General features: G+C 38.8%; 1 protein-coding gene across 4 annotated transcripts in view; it reads right to left on the bottom strand.

The window, feature by feature from the left end:
- Window positions 1–9,885: 9,885 nt before the first annotated feature.
- The window catches only part of NSRP1 (nuclear speckle splicing regulatory protein 1), a 67,519-nt gene continuing 55,704 nt past the window's right edge, over window positions 9,886–21,700 (bottom strand). For all 4 annotated transcript variants that reach the window (XM_003778777.5, XM_009251456.4, XM_063718086.1 and 1 more), the window contains 4 exons: window positions 18,109–18,237; window positions 17,023–17,230; window positions 15,309–15,417; window positions 9,886–11,741 (listed from right to left, as the gene is read on the bottom strand). In XM_003778777.5, the coding sequence (XP_003778825.3) occupies window positions 10,682–11,741; window positions 15,309–15,417; window positions 17,023–17,230; window positions 18,109–18,237 (1,506 nt within the window). In that variant the 3' untranslated portion in view covers window positions 9,886–10,681. The remainder of the gene's footprint in view (window positions 11,742–15,308; window positions 15,418–17,022; window positions 17,231–18,108; window positions 18,238–21,700) is intronic.

Here is a 21,700-nt window from a genome sequence, read left to right as displayed (position 1 = left end):
GGGTTTTTTTTAAAAAAGAAAATTTAGGAGTAGGTAGGTGGATTTTAAAATAATAGTTTACATCTATATGTAGCATTTATAGAAAAATAAAAACTAAAAATAGAATTGAATTGTAACATTATTTAAGGACTGAGTTAATTTTTTTTTCTTGTAATTGTATCAGTAAGAAATACCCAAGAGGCCGGGTGCGGTGGCTCACACCTGTAATCTCAGCACTTTGAGAGGCTGAGGTGGATCACCTGACATCAGGAGTTTGAGACCAGCTTGGCCAACATAGCGAAACCCCGTCTCTATTAAAAATACAAAAAATTAGCTGAGTGTGGTGGCAGGCGCCTATAATTCCAGCTACTTGGGAGGCTGAGGCAGGAGAATCGCTTGAACCCAGGAGGCAGAGGTTGCAGTGAGCCAAATGTTCCATTGCACTCCAGCCTAGATGACGAGCAAAACTCCGTCTCAAAAAAAAAAAAAAAAAAAAAAAAATTGTTATGCTTAGTTCCATGGAAAGAATATTCTGAAGCTTTAAATCTTCTTTTTCTATTTTCCGTAGTATTGCCCTTTCCCCACTTCATTGCTTAACTGTCTCTAAATTTTAATGATAATAATATTTTAAAGGTCAGATAATGCCATTAGAGGCAGAGACAAACCTGGGGACCAAGCTAATTTCTCTGTTATTGAGAGCACTAAAGACAGGTGAACTGGAGTTTTATTTCCTCTGCTAGAATGAAATAATACCCTCTCCACCAGGCGCAATGGCTCACACCTGTAATTCTAGCACTTTGAGAGGCCAAGGCGGGCGGATCGCTTGAGGTCAGGAGTTCGAGACCAGCCTGGCCAACATGGTGAAACCCCATCTCTACTAAAAATACAAAAATTAGCTGGCCATGGTGGCATGCTCCTGTAATCCCAGCTACTTGGGAGACTGAGGTGGGATAATCACTTGAACCCAGGAGGTGGAGGTTGCAGTGAGCTGAGATTGCGCCACTGCACTCCAGCCTGGGTGACAGAGCAAGACTCCATCTAAAAACAAAAACAAAAACAAAAAAACCCTCTCAATTGGTTTAATACCACGATAGAAAAGATAAATATTTTAGGATGGAATCTTAAATATGTCTCTCCTTTTGTTTCATATAGTTGAAATCAATTCAGTATTGTTTCTACATTAGGTGTTTCAAAAACAGTCACCTTTGCAACAGAAGAGCTCTTTTGTTGAAAATGATTCACAATATATTTCAGTTGGAATGTCAGGTGGTATTTCTCTTACCAACACCTCACAGAATCTATGCCAAGCTGCTCTACCACCAATGCAAGTATTTTTTTAAAGCTACTAAAATAAACTTTCTTCACCAGCCAACTCTAATTTGGAGACAGTGTGCATTGGTGAAGGACCTCATCAGAATAAGTTTGAATGTCTACTGAACTGAGAAGAATTTTGTCGTTTGGGGGAGAGAATAGATGGCATCAGTCCTTCAATTCTGTAACTGAAGACTCCAATTATAGTAGATAAGAATTGTGTCTAGCAATTTTTAAACACTGACAGTCCAAACAAAAATATTTGGTGAGGAAGAATGTCCCATATTTTTGCTTAAATATCATAAACAAATATGAGCATTTACTAATTTTTTTAAATGGCATTTTGAAAGATTACTCTTATTTACACTCTAAAATTAAAGGCGTACTTTATCTTAAGAAAATAATATATGAAAAATTCATATTTTAAAAGATAAAATTGGGGAATTTACAGTTATTTTGTGAATGGAATTTAAACTATGATTTGAGCTATATACAACTTTTCAGAATACTTTTGATTGTGTGTTGGACATATCTAAAGTTAATTTTATCTGGCAGAATTAAACCTAAATTTATTTGTATGAGTCCCCTTTCTAAAATTCATATAGTGCCCTTGTATTCATTTATGCAGTGTTTATAAATATTTCAAGTTAGATTGTGAGATATTAATAAATGATTTATGCTGTGAACTGTTACTGTAATAACACTTAATATCATGATTTGTTGTATCATTAAAAAAATACAAAATTCTAAACTCTTAAAGTTAAAAATCTTAACCTTATAGTCAGAATATTTAAACATCTCCCTAAACATCACTGCATAGCACTTACAAAAACTACATTGAATTAGATGTATTCAATTTCCGTAAAGTTAAATGAGTTAATATAATTCTTTGTAATTTGTGAAGAGCTTTAGTTTATAATGTTCTTCCCCATATATTTCATGGGATCACCAGAAGTCTAGGTGACAGATGTATTTTCCCAGGTGAGGATGGGGGTGGGATGAGGAGCCTGAGGCTCAAAGAGGCTGATTGATTTGCCCAAGTTCACACACCTGGAACGTTCCAGGACAGGCTTTATGCCTATAGGTTTTCTAATTCCAGCCCAAAGGTTATTTACATGTTTAGCTTTAAAATTAGCATCCACAGAAGCTTGAGAAATCCAAAGAGGATTCAACTGCAGAATGGGTTTTTTTCTAAACTGCAAGGATGTTCTATCTCATTTTAAAGTGTGATAGGGAAGAATAATTAACATAGGGGAAGAACCTGTTACTGATACATCATTACATGTGTGCTGTCCCCAGCTGGGGACAGCAGCAGTCCCCAGCCTTTTTGGCACTGGGACCGGTTTCATGGAAGATAATTTTTCTACGGATAGTGGGAGCAGAGGGGTATTTCAGGGTGAAACTATCCCACCTCAGTTCATCAGACATTAGATTCTCATAAGAAGCACACAACCTAGATCCCTCACATGCATAATTTTCACGACAGGGTTCACACTCTTGTGAGAATCTAATGCTGCTGCTGATAGGACAGGAGGTGAAGTTCAGGTGGTAATGAGCTGTGTGGCCCAGTTCCTAACAGACCTCCTGCCCTACAGTTAAAGACTCTCCAATTACCATCACCACACTAAATCTAATCCTTGTACTAGATTCAAATTATCTGATTCACATTGACTTGTTTAAAGAGGTATTAAGGTAGGGATTCCCAAAATAAAGGATAACATAAGCCAAAGACGGGTGACAAAAAGAAAAACAAGAGCGAGAAAATAAAATGGGACCAGAAATGAGGCTACATGTCACACCAGAATGACTTTCACATGTGCCGTTGGTATGCCACAAATCTGATCCTAGGCTTCATTAGAGATAACTGTTTCATCCAGATATGAGATGCCATTTATTATCACTAAAGCTTAGTGGTCACTCTGGGTGCTGCTGCTTTTCCAGGGATATTGTTATTATTTAAAATAAATGCTAATGTTGTCAGTGCTTTATGGAGAGTTAGGGCAACTCCAGTATTAAAGTGCAATATTTCAATTACAGGAATCTCTTTGGAGTCTGAGCTCCAGTTTTGGAACATATCACTAAGTAATAACTAAAGATCTCAAAATGATTACCAGTATTTTTTTTTTACACACTTTTTTTTCTTTCTTTCTTTTTTTAGACAAAGTGTCCTGTCACCCAGGCTGGAGTGCAGTGGCGTGATCTTGGCTCACTGCAGCCTTGACTTCCTGGACTCAAGTGATCCTCCCACCTCAGCCTCCTGAGTAGCTGGGACTACAGGCATTCACCACCATGACTGGCTAATTCTTTGCATTTTTAATAGAGACCGAGTTTTACCATGTTGCTCAGGCTGGTCTTAAGCAATCTGCCCGCCACGGCCTCCCAAAGTACTGGGATTACAGGCATAAGCCACTGCACCCAGTGACATGGTTTTTATAAACTAAAAAATTCAATATGTAAAATGATGGAGAGGATAGTTAATGCAGAGATCTGAATAAACGGACTTGAATAAAAAGTAGAATATATCTTAAAGTATAGATTTTAACTACAAAAATGAAAATGAGGGATGTGTTTCTGACAAATGAAGACATTCTCCTACATAACCACAATTAAACCATCATAGTTAGGAAAGTAACCCTGCTACATGACTGTCAACTCATCTTTAGACCCTGTTCAATGCTCTTTAGGAAAAAGGATCTAGTCCAGAATCATTTTCATTTAATTTCATGTCTCTTTTGTTTTCTTCAGTCTAGAACCGTTTTCCAGTCTTTCCTTGACTTTCATGACCTTGAAGCCTTTGACGTTAATAGGCAAGTTATTCTGTAGAATGTCCCTCAATTTGATTTGTTTGAAGATCAGTTCCTGCTGATTAAATCCGGGCTATGTATTTCTGGCAGGACTATCACTGGAATGGTGCTGTGTTGTTTTCCCTGCATCCTACCAGGTGGAGCATGATTTTGATTTGTCCCCTCACTGGTGATGTTAACTTCAATCACTTGGTTAAGGTGGTGTCTACTGGGCTTTCCACTGTAAAGTTCCTTTTCTTTTTGTCATTAACATTTTGGGGGATGGAGTTATTCTGACACTGTGCAAATATCCTGTCCTCATCAATCCATTTATTTTTAAAAATAGATTCCTGTTTTATCCAATGGATTATAATCAATTTTATTCATTTATTCATTCATTCATTTTTTTGAGACAGGGTCTCAAAAGAGACAGGGGCTGTGTCGCCCAAGCTGGAGTACAGTGGTGCGATCACAGCTCACTACAGCCTCGACCGGGCTCAACTGATTCTCCTGCCTCAGCCTCCTGAGTATCTGGGACCACAGACACATACCACCATGCCTGGCTAACTTTCGTATTTTGTGTAGAGACAGGGTTTCACCATGTTGCCCAGGCAGTTCTCCTGTGCTCAAGCAATCCTCCCACCCTGGCCTCCCAAAGTGCTGGGACTACAGGCGTGAACCACAGCACCTGCCCCCATTATTAATTTTGATGCTCAGTTTGTCCTATATTTAACCAGTGGGAGTCCCTTCAAGCTGGTTTCTGTGTGCTTTTGACATGTCCCCATCATTCTTGGAACAGTTCCTTGTTTTCCAGAGTGAGATGTTTCAGGACCAGCTTGTACTTTCTCTGCCACAGCTCCGAAATCAGCTATATCTCCAAGAAGCCCTGGTTCCTTTTAGTCAAGAGCATATTTAGAAACCACGATCTAGGTGTTAGGTATTCTCATGGCTACTGAGTTGTCACTGATCCTCAGCCCTCTCACTGGACAGAAGTGTGTGTATACATAATTTGCATTTAATAGTTATTTCTCTATCTTAAAAACCATGAGGTCACACCAATATCTCCAATTCCAACCCAACACTACAAAGTTCATTCTAATTTTCTTCCTTTCCATATTTATAACCCCTTTTACCACCTACCCATGTATCTTTAATATAGTTTTGCCTTTTTTCCCCTATATATATATTACTTCTTCTCACAAGACTGAAATTCATCCAAGTTGGGTATAGCTCTAGTGTATTCATTTAACTGTTGTATTGCCTATGTGTGTGTGTGTGAATATATATATATATATATACACGTATATATACACATATATATACACGTGTATATATATATACACGTGTGTGTATATATATATATATATATATAGACAGTCTCACTCTGTCACCCAGGCTGGAGTGCAACGGCATGATCTCAGCTCACTGCAGCCTCCGCCTCCTGGGTTCAAGTGATTCTCATGCCTCAGCCTCCTAGTAGCTGGGATTACAGGCACGCACCACCATGCCTGGCTAATTTCTATTTCTTGTATTTTTAGTAGAGACAGGGTTTCGCCATGTTGGCCAGGCTGCTCTCGAACTCCTGAGCTCAGGCAATCTGCCTGCCTTGGCCTCCCAAAGTGCTAGGATTACAGGTGTGAGCTACCACGCCTAGCTATATATTCTTTACTACTGATGGAGATTTAGGTCGTGTCATTTATGAAAAATGTATTATAGATATTCCTGGTGCATCTGTGGAACACGAGTTACAGGAAACATGCAGTGTCAGTTACTAGGTAAAGCCAAACTTTTCCCAAAAAGGTTGTGCCAGTTCACCTATTACTAGTAGCACACAAAAATTACTATTGCTGCTGGGTGCAGTGGCTGACGCCTGTACTCCCAGCACTTTGGGAGGTTAAGGCAGGCAGATCATACGAGGCCAGGAGTTCAAGATCAGCCTGCCCAACATAGCAAAACCCCGTTTCTACTAAAAATACAAAAATTAGCCGGGCGTGGTGGTGTACGTCCGTAATCCCAGCTACTTGGGAGGCTAAGGCAGGAGAACTGCTTGAATCCAGGAGGCAAAGGTTGCAGTGAGCTGAAATTGCATCACTGCACTCTAGCCTGGGCGACAGAACAAGACTATCTTAAAAAAAAAAAAAAAAAAAAGAGAGCGGGCATGGTGGCTCACACCTATAATCCCAGCACTTTGGGAGGCTGAAGAGGGCAGATCACGAGGTCAGGAGATCGAGGCCATCCTGGCCAACACGGTGAAACCCCATCTCTACTAAAAATAGAAAAAATTAGCTGGGCGTGGTGGCGGGCGCCTGTAGTCCCAGCTACTTGGGAGGCCAAGGCAGGACAATGGCGTGAACCTGGGAGGCAGAGCTTGCAGTGAGCTGAGATCACGCCACTGCACCCCAGTCTGGACGTCAGAGCGAAACTCCATCTCAGAAAAAAAAAAAAATACTGTTGCTTCACATCCTCATCAACACTTCGTATTATGACTCTTAACATTTTGCCATCCTTGTGGATGTGTAATAGTATTCACTGTGGTTTTAATCTTAACAAGTTGTCATTCGCTGCTGAGTCTATTTGATACCCATATGGAAAAAAATCTTAACCCCTATCTTACACCACAAACAAAAATTAATTCCAAGTGCATTGTAGATCTAAATAGGAAATGTAGGCAATAATGCTTCTAGAAAATGTTGTTCAGTATAACTTTCTGCAGTAGAAATGTTCAATAAACCTGCACTGTCCTATGTGGCAGCCACCAGCCACATGTTGAGCATTCGAAATGTCTAATGCAACTGAGGAACTGTATTTTAAATTTTATTAATTTTAATTAACTTTGTAAAATTAGAGATATCTGTTCATTAAAAATACCATTAAGAGAGTGAAAAGGTAAAGCCATAGAGGGGAGGGAGAAGTTCCTTACAAACAACTCGTACCTAGAATATCTGAAGAACCTGTACTGGGGCCAGGCGTGGCGGCTCATGCCTGTAATCCCAGCACTTCGGGAGGCCGAGGCGGACAGATCACCTGAGGTCGGGAGTTCGAGACCAGCCTGACTAACATGGACAAACCCCATCTCTACTAAAAATACAAAATTAGCCAGGCGTGGTGGCAGGCACCTGTAATCCCAGCTACTCAGGAGGATGAGGCAGGAGAATCGCTTGAACCTGGGAGGTGTAAGTTGCTGTGAGCCGAGATCATGCCATTGCACTCCAGCCTGGGCAGCAAGAGTGAAACTCCGTCTCAAAAACAAAACCAAACCTGTACTGGATTAAGGAAAAGGCAGATAGTTCCCCTCCATCGCCCCCCGCCCCCCCCCCCAAAAAAAAAGCAGGGAGTGGAAAGGTAGTTAATGCCTGTAATCCCAGTACTTTGAAAAGCTGAGGCAGGCAAAATTGCTTGAGCCTAGGAGTTTGAGACCAGCCTAGACAACATAGTAAAACTCCGTCTCTACAAAAAATTAGCCAGGTGTGGTGGCATGCAGCTGTAGTCCCAGCTACTTGGGAGGCTGAGGTGGGAGGATCACTTCACCCTGGGAGGTCAAGGCTGCAGTGAGCCATGATTGCATCACTGCACTCTAGCCTGGGTGACAGAGAAAGACCCTGTCTCAAAAACAAACACCACCCCCCGCCAAGATACCCAAACGTTAAATGTTAATAAAGATGTAAGAGCCATCAGGGAACCACAAAATAAAACCATGAGGTACCACAACACCTACCAGAGTAGCTAAAAGACAAAAAGCCAAAAGACAAATACCAAGTGTGAGCAAGATGTGGGGCAACTGGAACTCTCATACATTGATGGAGGGAGTGCCTTTTAGTTCAAATATTTTGGAAAACTGATTGGTAGTTAACCACTAAAGCTCAACATGAGCATACCCTATGAATCAGCAATTCCATTCCTCAGAATACCCAACCAAAACACACATGAATGTACTAGAAGACAAGCACAAGAATGTACCTAGAAGATACATTATTACCTAGAAGATATTATTATTCATAACCCCAAAAAGAAATAACCAATGTCCATCAACAGAATGTAGTAGTAAAGAATCTAGAAAACAAGCAAAACTACTCTATGATGCTAAAAATCAGAAAGAGTAGGCTGGGAGAGAAGTTTAAGGGGAGCTTCTATGGCACAGGTAATGTCTTTTTAAACTAGGTGTACTGTGTGAATCCATTAAGCTGTAAACTCCATGTGCACTTTAAACGTTAAACTACAAAAAAATCTACTAAGAGTGTTCTGGTAACTTTTGGCACAGAGCTATCATGAATGGAACCTTGTATCAAATAGGACTTTTTGGGTTGTGACAGCAGAAATCCAATTCAAACTAACCTAACAGAAAAAGGGAAAAGTATTGGTTTAAATGTCTTAAAAACAAACAAACAAACAAAAAAAGCTACACTAGAGCCAGAGATGCAAAAGCAATCATCAGGTTTTTTGTTCTTCTGTCTGGCTTTCTTGTTGTGGGTTTTTTTTCTGCCAGGCAGCAAGGCACTCTCCATGAAACTCCAGACTTACCTCATCGCCATAATCAGCAACGACAACAGAAAACATCTTTCTGTAAATTCTGACAACAGGACCAGCATCAGTCTAGCTTGAGTCACATACCCTTCCTGTAAGCTATTCTGCCCCATTTGAACCCGTGGACTAAGAGTAGTAAAGGTGTGTTTTCTCAAAGGCAAATCCTGCTGTTACCAGGAAAAGGGGGAATGAATGCCAGAGAGGCAAAACCAACATTCTGTATATTTGGAGGAGACAGAAGAAAACTCTTCATTTGCAGTCTCTCATCCTGATTTATGTCAAATTAAGTCGGTTAATAAAAGTAATTTATAGCTTTCCTATCTAAGGATCCAAGCTGCTTTGTAAAAGTCTCTGAGCTTTTCCCTCTGGGAGAGGGAAACAGTTTATCATCAGATGTCTCTGACATCAGTCTCTCCTCCTAGACTACCTTGCACACTATGATCAAATTAATCTTCCCAATGCATGGCTCTAGTTATAAAACAATCCTAACAAAGAAACCACACTCCCCACCAAAGTTGAAGATTTTTTCTGTCACTCATGGTCCTTCCATGATGTCACCCTTTTACCTTTCCATACTGATGTTATGTTGCTCCCTTTTTGTACACCAAGTCAATGACTTTGGGGGTTTGTCACTCTCACTGATTGACTTTAGAGTATTAGGATGTAACTAACATTTAATGTATCAGTCAGAGATTTGGGCGTTAACTTTCCTGTGACTTTTCCTTTCTGGTTTTAAAGGTACAATAAAATGATTTATAAATTCCAAATCTGACTCTTAATATATGTTTTTCATCTAGTCAGCATTCTTATTAAACCAAGTTTATCCTTCTAAAAATAAGAAAGTGTGCTCTTTATGGTAAAGTATTGTGAGATATATGAACAGCATTTTCTTAATGGGAAGACCTAGTAGAGAACTATTTTCTCCACAGCATTCATCTTTCCCCATAAATAAAATATTTACAGTGTATAATTATTTCTCCTGAGTTTCAAAGACTCACAAGAAAGATACTAGTTTTATTTTTATACACAAGTGGAACTTGTAATAAACTGCACTATCTTTTTCAGAATATGTGAAACAAGACATGTTTAGAAATAGGCCACCTGGATCTTTAGCTAATTTCATTTAGGCTAATGTCTCCACAGCTTCACCTTTAACTAAAAGTGATTTACATACATAACCAATTTACTAACTTGTCAAGGTTTCAGAATTACAAATTAATTTCTACTACAAGCAAAAAGATGAATTGTGACATGAGTAAAATTACTTTAAAATAAATGCATAAATAAAATGTACAGGCATATCATTTTATTTTCATTTAAGCCAACTACGCTGTAAGCTATTTAGACAAGATGATTCACATTTTATACTTTAATACAAATTTCAGAACATAAAGTATATTTTCTATTTTTCAAATCCATATTTTATCTAAAATACAGCTCCTGCAACAAAACATTATTAGAAGAGTTAAATTATTTATTTAAAAAAATTTTTTTTAGAGACAGGGTCTCATTCTGTTGCCCAGGTTGGAGTGCAGTGGTATGATCATAGCTCACTGTAACATCAAATTCCTAGGCTCAAGTGATCTTCCTGCCTCAGCCTCTTGAACAGCTGGGACTACAGGCACTACCATGCTAGGCTTTTTGTTTTTTAAATACAGACAAGGTCTCATTATCCTGCCTAGGCTGGTCTTGAATGCCTGGCCTCAATATCCTTCTGCCTTGGCCTCCCAAAATGTTGGTATTACAGGCATGAGCTACCATATCTGGCCAAAATTATTTTTTAAAGGTTGTAGTGGAGCCAGTTTTCCTCATTATGTACCTACAGGGAATTAGCACACTCTTAACGGTTCTTGAATACAACAAAGAATGTGGTATTGATGAGTACATAACTATACATAAATTCAGCCAAACATCCACATCCAAACATCCAAGCTGTAAGACTGACTTTTGATTTTAACTTAAAATTCTGAAAATAAATTTAAAAATGCCCTCCAAACTACTGGTAACACACTCCTTTATGGTTTTACGCAGCAGGTTCCAGGAATTAGTTTTCTGTGCTTCCTTAAATCTTTCTCTTGGGGTAGCCATCAATCATCTTCTTTCTCAATATAGGTCTTTGCATTAACCCGCGCCATCTGCCTGGCCAAGTACCTGTCTCTAGCTGACATTACAGTTTCTTCGTTGTTCCGCTTTGCAAACTTGCTCACTGCCTCAGGTGGTCTCTCTTGTTCTTTACCCTTCTCTTGCCTTTCCTCTGTGAGTCTGTGTTTTGCTCCCAGTGATGATTCAGAATTAGAGGGTTTCTCTTGGTTTCTTTCTTTGTCCTTTGCCATGTTTCTCATTTTGTTGGATCTTTCTTGGTCAAGAAATTTATCCTTTGCCCTAGAATGTGGGCTGCTTTCCTTTCTGTCTCGATTTCTTTCTGAAGATTGAACACTTACTTCTCGTTTTTCTCTATCTCTGTATTTATCATTATTTTCATATCTTTCCTTTCCTACTTTCATATGCTCTTCCTTTGCTTTGCTTTTCTCTTCCTTCTCTCCTTTCTCACTGTGTCGGTTCTGATCATTTTGTTGTCTATCTCTTTCTTGTTCTCTTTGGGAATATTTCTCCCTGTCTTTCTCCCTTTTCCATACTCTGTCACTTCTTTCTCTTTGGTCCCTCGCCCTTGGTTTATCTTCCTGTTCATGCCTCTTCCAATGGGAATCTCTATGACTGGCCTCTCTGTGCCTATGAGAATCCCTTTCTTTCCGGTAATCACGGTCAGTGTAACGGTTCTCTTGGTCTCTGGATTGCTTCTGTTGGTGCTGATCTTCCCTTTTCTCGTGTCCTCTCGACGTTCGTGATCCTTTCATGTGGTGTCTGGTACTGTGCCCTCTTTCTTCACTAGGTGACCGAGAGTGGTTTTGATTCCTGTGGTGCTTGGAGTCATTCTCAGGGGTCTCTATGACCTTTTCCCTTCTGCAGTTCACTCTAGTTTCTTCTATTTCATCATCCTCACTGCTCTTAGCATCAAAGTCACTGTCTGCATCTGGGTTTTCCTCTACTTTCACATCAGTTTGAAGAACGCATTTCTCTTGTGGTATTCTGTTTTTTGAACTTATTTCATTGGAGTAGCCCTTTGATTTTTCTTCCTTTATACCAGATCTTAGAAACAAAAAACAAAAAAGGGCAGAAAAAAATGCCACATTATCAGTTGTAATAAGCAAATGAAGGGTTCATATAATTTTTATCAATACTCAAATCAATACACCTATAGTGATATATAGTCTGATTATCCAAATGCAAAAAGGTCCTGATGTCTATGCAAACTAGTATTTTCAAATTCATACCATTCAGAATATTTTCAATATTTGTAGACGTGAAAAGAGAAAATTAGCCTTTGTCTACTATACTACTAGAACCTACAGGCAAAGGTCTGTACAGGTCTTCATTTTTTGGTAAGCCTAAGACAAAGAATAATGGGGAAAAGTAATATATGTTCTGAATCTAAGTTCTATTTTCACAACATGAAGCTTAAGTTGTGACTCTTGGATTTTTTGTTTCCTATTTATTTATTTTGAGACATTCTGTCCCCCACGCTGGAGTGCAGTGGCACAATCTCGGTTCACTGCAACCTCCGCCTCCCAGGCTCAAGTGATCCTCTCACCTTAGCTTCTCAAGTAGCTGGGATTACAGGCCCGCACCACCATGCCCAGCTAATTTTTGTATTTTTAGTAGAGACGGGGTTTTGCCATGTTGGCCAAGCTGGTCTCAAACTCTTGACCTCAGGTGATCCAACCACCTTGGCCTCCCAAAGTGCGGGGATTACAGGTGTGAGCCACCATGCTTGGCCTTTTTCTTTTTAAAAAATTATAAAAATAGTCCTAGAAATACATGAAGATAATCTTTGCACAGCAAAATAGTGGCAAATATAATCCTAAATATTTACTCTCTCTCATGAGTGTATCCTGATACACTCCTTGGCACCTATCACAACAAAATGGAAATATATTAATTTGTCCATTAGAATCAACAATACTAAAACTATATTACCTTCATTGTTCCGGCTGTCAAGTACAGTTAACTTTATACTATGAGCATAATGTAAATAAAAATCACTGAGTGATTCTTACTAATCACTTACTAATCACACTAATGGTGCAACAACTTTGGTTTTCCAGAAATTACTGGCAGAACTATCTTGGCTAAAGGACTCACTAACAGTTAGGAATTCGATTATTAGACTCTGAGAAGTACAACTATGTCAACGACATTACAGAGTTTCATGGCAGCCTAATAAATATTCCAGATGAAATTCTAATACAAAGATATAATGTATTATAATTTCCATTCAAAACCTGAATCTTCAAATACATTTTCTTAGGTTCATACTTCTCACCAATTTTATAATCAAAGCCTAGCAGCGTAGGGAGGGAGTGGGGCATAAACTTCCTCTCCTCACCTTAATTCTATTCTCCTACCTCTTCCCTTCCTTAGCAACACAAACTCAGACCTACCCAGAACATTCCTGTTAAATTTTTTTTTTTTTTTGCTTAGGACAGACTCTTACCTTCAGCTACATAATTATGACATAATCATCTCACCATTCCTATAATACCTTATAACTTTATTCAAAAATCCTCTAATCCTTTACCTTCTAGACCAGCATTAATAGAAATGCCTCAAGAAATGGTAATGTTCATATGTGAGCTGTCCCAGTATGGCAACCACCAGCCAAATATGGCAACTGAGTATATGAAATGTGGCCACTGTGATCAAAACTTTAAATTTTATTTACTTTAATTATTTATTTATTATTGTTATTTTTTGAGACAGAGTCTTGCACTGTCACCCAGGCTGGAGTGCAGTGGCGCAATCTCAGCTCACTGCAACCTCCGCCTCCTGGGTTCATGCCATTCTCCTGCCTCAGCCTCCCAAGTAGCTGGGACTACAGGCGCTCGCCACCACGCCTGGCTAATTTTTTGTATTTTCAGTAGAGACAGGATTTCACTGTGTTAGCCAGGATGGTCTCAATCTCCTGACCTCGTGATCCGCCCGCCTCGGCCTCCCAAAGTGCTGGGATTATAGGCATGAGCCACCGTGCCCAGCCATTTTATTTTTTGAGACGGAGTCTGGCTCTGTCGCCAGGCTGGAGTGCAATGGCGCTATCTCAGCTCACTGCACTCTCCGCCTCCGGGTTTAAGCAATTCGCCTGCCTCAACCTCCCGAGTAGCTGGGATTACAGGCATGTGCCACCATGCCGAGCTAATTTTTGTATTTTTAGTAGAGACAGGGTTTCACCATGTTGGCCAGGATGGTCTTGATCTCCTGATCCGCCTGCCTCAGCCTCCCAAAGTGCTGGGATTACAGGCATGAGCCACTGAGCCCAACCTACTTTATTTACTTTAAATTAATTTAAGTAGCTACACATGACTAGTGCCTACATACTGAACAGTGCAGTTCTAGCCCCGATATGTAAGTCTTATATTTTATGAAGGCTGGGTCCTATTTATGAAAATAAACCACTTTCCTTTTTATATACTATCTGAACACATATATAAGACTTACATTGTAGACACCTAATTCTTTCCAACTTTCTCCTTAATTCTGACAGCAAAATCATTTTAAGGTACCAGGCACCAATCATTTTAAGGATCATGAGGAATACCCACATTCTTATTAAAAAAAAAAAAAAAAAAAAAAAAAAAAAAGAGCAGCCAGGTGCAGTGGCTCATACCTGTAATCCCAGCACTTTGGGAGGCTGAGATGGGGGGGATCCCTCAAGCCCAGGAGTTCAAGACCAGCCTGGGCAACATAAAGCCCCATCTCCACAACAAAAATACAAAAAGAGGCTGGGTGTGGTGGCTCACGCATATAATCCCAGCCCTTTGGGAAGCTGAGGCGGGTGGATCAACTCTGAGGTCAGGAATTCGAGACTAGTCTGGCCAACAAGGTGAAACTCCATCTCTACTAAAAATACAAAGATTAGCCGGGCATAGTGCATGCGCCTATAGTTCCAGCTACTCAGGAAGCTGAGGCAGGAGAATCGCTTGAACTTGGGAGGCAGAGGTTGCAGTAAGCAGAGATCACGCCATTAAACTCCAGCCTGGGTGACAGAGCAAGACTCCATTCCATCTAAAAAAAAAACACACACACACACAACAACAACAACAAAAAACACAAAAAGAAAATTGGCTGGGCATGATGGCTTGCACCTGTAGTCCCAGCTACTTGGGAGGATCATTTGAGCTCATGAGGCAAAGGCTGCAGTGAGCTATGATTGAACCACTGTACTCCATCCACCCCAGGCGACAGAGTGAGACTCTGTTTCAAAAAAAAAAAAAAAAAAAACCAAAAAAAAAAAACAATTTGATTTTGCTTTCCCTTGAAGATTTTGCTCTCCCTTATTAAGACCCGTAAATTGCTTAAAAATTCAGAAACTTTATACATTAAAAGTCTGTCTTTGGTTTTACGATAATATTAAACTCAATCACTATGTTTTAATGTAACAATTTCTGTGAAATGCAGAATAAAAATGATCTTAAACTAAACCTGTAGGTTTTAAAATCAAGAAACTGCAAATTTCTAGCCATTCATTCAATTAGGTAAGGCTGGCTGACAACACAATATGCAATGCTGTAATCTTCCATCTTTCAGAGGGTTAAAATGACCCCACAACCACAGATTATTAACAGTATCTTTCTTCAAAATATTTCATACACGTCTCCTCACCTGGCTTCACGAAAGCTGCATTTAGGTACTTCCTCTTCACCAACTGCTTGATTTAATAGGTGCCTATAAAATCCACTGAGATCTTTCTGCTTGGTTACATCCAAACATGCTAACAGAGGGAAAGCAAAAATTAGAATATATTCAATAAGGCACAGTGCAGTTTCATTTTACAGACCTATGGTATATAACATACAATGTGTAAACTATTCACTGGATCAGGAATTGGCAAACTATATCTTGCAGGCCAAATTTGGCCTGTTGCCTGTTTTCATAAATAAATTTTTATTGAAAGAAAGCCCTGTTAAGTATTGTCCAAAACTGCTTTTGTACTACCAAGGCAGAGCTCAGTAACTGCGACAGAGATCATATATACAAAAAGCACTAAAGTATGAATATGATCTGGCATTCATAAATATGAATTTATAAATTTAAAGTCTTAAAATATGAATACTAAAATACTATCTGGTCCTTTACAGAAAGTTTGCTGACTAGCACTCTAAACACACAGTACATGCTTAGACAGAATGTTATAGACTTGGTTTTCTTCTACTTAAAAGCTGAAGAGGACGGGCACAGTGGCTCACGCCTGTAATCCTACAACTTTGGGAGGCTGAGGTGGGTGGATCACCTGAGATCAGAAGTTCGAGACCAACCTGGCCAACATGGTAAAATTCCGTCTCTATAAAAATATAAAAATTATCCAGGTGTGGTGGTGCATGCCTGTAATCCCAGCTACTTGGGAGGCTGAGGCATAAGAATCACTTGAACTTGGGAGGCAGAGGTTGCAGTGAGCCAAGATCATACGACTGCACTCCAGCCTGGGCGACAGAGCGAGACTCTGTCCAAAAAGCTGATGAGCATTTGTCAATTAAAGTATTTACAGGGCTGGTCATGGTGGCTCACACCTGTAATGCTAACACTTTGGGAGGCTGAGGCAGGAAGATTTGCTTGAGCCCAGGGGTTCGAGACCAGCCCTGGCAACATAGTGAGACCCCGTCTCTACAAAAAATACAAAAATTAACCAGACATGGTGGTATGTTCCTATAGTCCCAGCTACTCAAGAGGCTGAGGTGGGAGGATCACTGGAGCCTGGGAAGTCAGGGCTGCAGTGAGCCATGGTTGAGCCACTGCACTCCAGCCTGGGTGACAGAGACCCAGTCTCAAAAAAAAAAAGTATTTTATAAATGCATATTCTACTTAGATCTTGAGAAATAATCATGAGTAGAAAGCACTAAAGCATTAAGATATTCTTAATTCATCCAATTTTTATTCTTTCTTCAATTAATGTTATTCTTTTTCTAACTGCCTCATTGATCCTCGAGTGGTGTTACTCTATTATTTTCTCATCCCAGAAAAATATAACTAGGGTTTAAAATTATATTTATATTGTTTCTGACAAATGCCATGGTGTTATACTTTGTAATAAATGTTTTTACATCTCAGATCATGTTCTAAGGCAAAAGCCACAAAATGAGAACTAAGAGAAAAGTCTAGTAGAAATAATAGTTACTGAAGAGTTCAACTGTTTTTAGTTAAACTTTCCTTTCTGTTTTATACTACTATATAATACCATATTCCTTGTGTCTTGAATTCCTATATATAAATTATGATCACAAACTCATAACCCAAAAGTTCAGTGACAGAGCAAACAGCTAACCACAGGGGAGAGATTCTGCTACTGTTTCCTTGTGCCTTTCCCACTCTTTCATTTTACCTTCCAGTGCAGCAGCCCTCTTCTCTCTTTCTTCTTCTTCAGCTCTCTCTTGCAGTTTTTTCTTATATGCAGATGTCACAAATGCTTCTTTATCATCAAACTCCCCCTTTTCCATTTCTCGTTCTCTCTGTATTTTCTTTTCCATTCTTTTTTCCTGTTCCTTTTTTCTGATCTCAACTGCTTTTAGCAAGTTGTGAATATACTTGGGCTAAGGAAATAAAAAAGATTTAGGAAAAGAGTAAAAAAATAGTAATTGTTGATATTATAATTTTTATAATGAATTCATTAAGATAGAAATGATCAGCCCAAATAAGACTGTCTTCCCTACATTCAATATAAACTTACTAGCAAGATTAATATTGAAACTGTTTCCCATAAAAATTTAGGTATAGCAGAGATAGAAATTGTTTATAATGTGATTTAACTTTAATAAAACATCAAACTAAATATAATTTTTTTTCTTTTTTCTGGTATTCTCTTAATTCAAAAAAAATCAGAAAAGTTCCTGCTAGTAGTAGAAATATGACTATTTAAAATAGTAGCTTTAATATAATTTTATACCATCACTCTACTAGTAGATAACTGTCAGATGCAAATGCCCTTAAAAATCAGCCTGTGCTTGTGAAAGAACAAGAGTTGATAGAAAGAAAATCTGAACTTATTTCAGTTTTTACCCCTCCCAAATTTTTTTCTCACTGAAAATAAAATCATGATAGGTGCAGGCAGATGATTCAGTTACCAGCTAGGAAGAAATAAAAAAATGAGAGGGTAATAAAACACAAATAAACATACACAGGGCAGGAGCAGTACAAATTTGGTACATTAGAATTCTAAGGAAAAGTTTTCAAAAAACTATTTGCAAAGGTTTCAAAGCAAAAAACAAAATTGTTAGATAATTCACTTGGCCTATTAGGATAATATGTAGTGCTTCTTGAGTTCTACAATCAAATTTGTAATATCTGGAATTAGGGACTCTTCACACCTCACATACCTAAAAGCTTTTTCTCAGATAATTCTCATGTTATAAGATTAAGACACAAAATGTAGGTCAAGGTCAAAGAAAGTTTGTTATTTCAGCTTACAAACCTTTCTGTCTTTCCCCAAAAGCAATTTGGGATTATTTTCCTCCTTTTTTTTCTGCATTTCTTCATAAATACTGTCATATTCATACACAGTAGCATCTTCTGCAAGGGCCTTCTGGATTTCCAGTTTGGTCTTAAAAAAAAAAAATTAAATGTTTCAAAAATATAAGCCAGCCAATAGATACAACAGAGTCTATGTTTTTTGAGAATGGTTCATAAATTGAAAATATGTCATAAAAATTGCAATCACATTTTTACATAGGAAATACGAATAAACTCTGGAGCCAGGCTGCCTGGGTATGAATCCTGGCTCTACACTCTCTGGGCAAGTTTGTTTATAATCTTTTGGTACCTTAATTTCCTCATCTAGAAGAGAAAGAATAATGATTATATTTATATTCTAAGCTGTTATAATTAAATGACTAAACTTAAAACACTTAGAGCCTGATAGAGAATAAGTATTCAATAAACATCAACTATTATTATCATCTATTCATTTGTATATAATTATCCCCATCAAAAGGTCAAAAGGTACGATGGAAACACCTAACCTTGGTTTTGAGAGGCCTGTATTATATATTAAACTTTCATTATCATTTTTAGAGTTGTTAAACATAAAGTCTCTGCCTTTATCATGTTCCTTCCATCTTAAATGATGTTTTTCTCTCCTCTTTCAAGCTATCAAAATCTTACCCAGTATTTCAGGGCCAGCCCTACTTCTATGAGCCCATTTCTGAGGCCTCTAACCCCCAATGATCTTTCTTCTAAACTCTGAGGAACATTCTATTCTGCAATATTTACACTGGTTTTTTTTTTTTTTTTTAAAGAGACGGGGTCTCACTCTGTTGCACCAGCTGGAGTGCAGTGGTGTGATCTTGGCTCACTGCAACCTCTGCCTCCCAGGCTTTAAGTGATCCTCCCACTTCAGCCGCCCAAGTAGCTGGGACTACAGGCGTGTGCCACCATGCCTGGCTAATTTTTATATGTTTTGTAGAGACAGAGTTTCACCATGTTGCTCAGGCTGGTCTTGAACTCCTGGGCTCAAATGATCCACCCACCTCAGCGCCCCCCAAAGTGCTGGAATTACATGCGTGAGCCACCATGCCAGGCATGGGCGTTTTTACTTCCTGTTTTACAAATCTTAGCCTTTTGCCCCCAGTTGTAAATTCCTGAGGTACAGAGTCTACACACTTTGATTTTTTCCTGAATTGCTAGATTGGCTAATACAGAAACCAAGAGGGATCCTTTTTAAGTGATAGGATGATATAATTATTCAAAAGAATCTGTCTCATAGACTAGGGTTTTTACATACCAACATTTAAACTCTGAATAATGCACATGCTAACTGAAAAACTTTTTTTCTAGAATATTGTTTAAAATATTAAGAAATTCATTTTTTTCACTTCTCAACCTTTAGAAAGTGAAAGATTCTCCTGCCTAGATGTTGAATTGGCACTCCTGCTCACTCCCCAAAACCAGCCTGGATAACACAAAGAGGGAAACATGGAATCTAAGAAATAATCACCACTACAATAACAAAAAGCAAGGGAAAAGGGAGACTGAGGGCTTTTTTTTTTGGGGGGGGGGACGAAGTCTTGCACTGTTGCCCCGGCTGGTGTGCAGTGGTGCGATCTTGGCTCGCTGCAACCTCCACCTCCTGGGTTCAAGCGATTCCCCTGCCTCAGCCTCCTGAGTAGCTAGGATTACAGGCACCTGCTACCATGCCTGGCTAATTTTTTGTATTTTTAGTAGAGACGGGGTTTCACTACGTTGGTCAAGCTGTTCTCGAACTCCTGACCTCGTGATCTACCCACCTCGGCCTCCCGAAGTACGGGGATTACATGCATGAGCCACTGCACCCGGCCAGGGCTGTTTTAAACTGATGACGTGCCTTTGTATATGTTGGGAGGAGAGCGGTAGGGGAGCACTTGAGTAGATATGTTACTATTAACTATGTTGCAACATAAATAAAGCAAAACTTGAACAGATATCCAAGGAAAAATAGACAAATCCACAATCACAGTGGGAGATTTTAAAATATGCCTCTCAGTAACAGAATAGACAAAACAAAACAAAAAACAAACAACAACAACAAAAAAAACAGTATGAATATATATGGATTAACACAACTGGCCCAATGGACACATACAGAACATTTTCTTCTTTTTTTCTTTTTTCTTTTTTTTTTGGGTTCGGAGTCTTGCTCTGTTGCCTAGGCTGGAGTGCAGTGGCACCATCTTGGCTCACTGCAACCTCCACCTCCCATGTTCAAGTGACTCTCCTGCCTCAGCGTCCTGAGTAGTTGGGACTACAGGTGCACACCACCATGCCCGGCTAATTTTTGTATCAATACAGAACATTTTCAAACACAGAGGAAATATTTATAAAAACTGACTATACACTAGACCATAAAGTAAACCTCTACATGTTTTAAAGGCATGAAACAATACAGTGCAGTGTCTTGGAATCCAAAATAACCATGTTACGGACTGGGTGTGGTGGCTCATGCCTGTAATCCCAACACTTTGGGGGGCCAAGACGGGCGGATCTCCTGAGGTCAGGAGAGCAGCCTGGCCATCTAAAAATATAAAAATTAGCCAGGCGTGGTGATGCACATTTGTAATCCCAGCCATTAGGAGGCTGAGGCAGAAAAATCGCTTGAATCCAGGAGGTGGAGGCTGCAGTGAGCCGAGATCGTGCCACTGCACTCCAGCCTAGGTACAGAGCAAGACTCCAATCTCAAAAACAAAAACAAAAACAAAACAAAACAAAAAACCCCAAAAAACAAACAAGCAAAAAACCAAAGTAATCATATTAGGAATGAATAACAAAAAGGTAATCGAAAACCTCTGTTATGTTCAGAAATTAATAATACATGGGTCAAACAAGAAATCATAATGCAAATCAGAAAATGTTTTGCATGAAACAACAAAAATATTGCCTATCAAAATCTGTAAGATACAGCTACAGAAGTACTTAGAGGGAAACATATAGCCTTAAATGCATACATTAGAAAAGAGAAAGAACAGAAAACAGAGAGCTACGCACCAATCTCAAAAAGTTAGAAAAATAACAAAATAAACCCAAAGAAAACAGAATGAAGAAAACACTGATCTGTCAGGACAGAAAACGAAGTAGAAACAAACAAAATGTATACAGTATCATATTAGCTCATTGTATAAGGCTCACCAAACCTTGGTATTATCAGACTTTTTCAATCTGGATAATTACAGCAAAAGAAAAGGAAACTATCCTATTCTGCCCAGTCTCACTTATGATGCAAAAATCTTCAATACTTAAAAACTCTTAATGAAACTTTAGTAAGCCAAATGCAACAATATATGAAAAGGATAACATTGATGCTTATGTTAGGTTTATACCACTTATGTGAAGTTACAATGATTGATTTTCTAAGTTAAGCTGACTTTACATTATTGGTATAAAACCAACATGGTCATGAAGCAGTATCCTTTTTGTATATAGTTCACCATTTAAACAAATAAACAAACAACAAAACCCTCAAACTAAGAAAATAATTTCCTTAGATTAGCAACAAATATCTACCAGAGACCTACAGCAAATGTTTTATTTACTGA

This window comes from Pongo abelii, chromosome 19, assembly GCF_028885655.2.
Source record: "Pongo abelii isolate AG06213 chromosome 19, NHGRI_mPonAbe1-v2.0_pri, whole genome shotgun sequence".
In the NCBI taxonomy this organism is placed as follows: domain Eukaryota; kingdom Metazoa; phylum Chordata; class Mammalia; order Primates; family Hominidae; genus Pongo; species Pongo abelii.
This window is presented reverse-complemented; position numbering and strand designations above follow the sequence as displayed.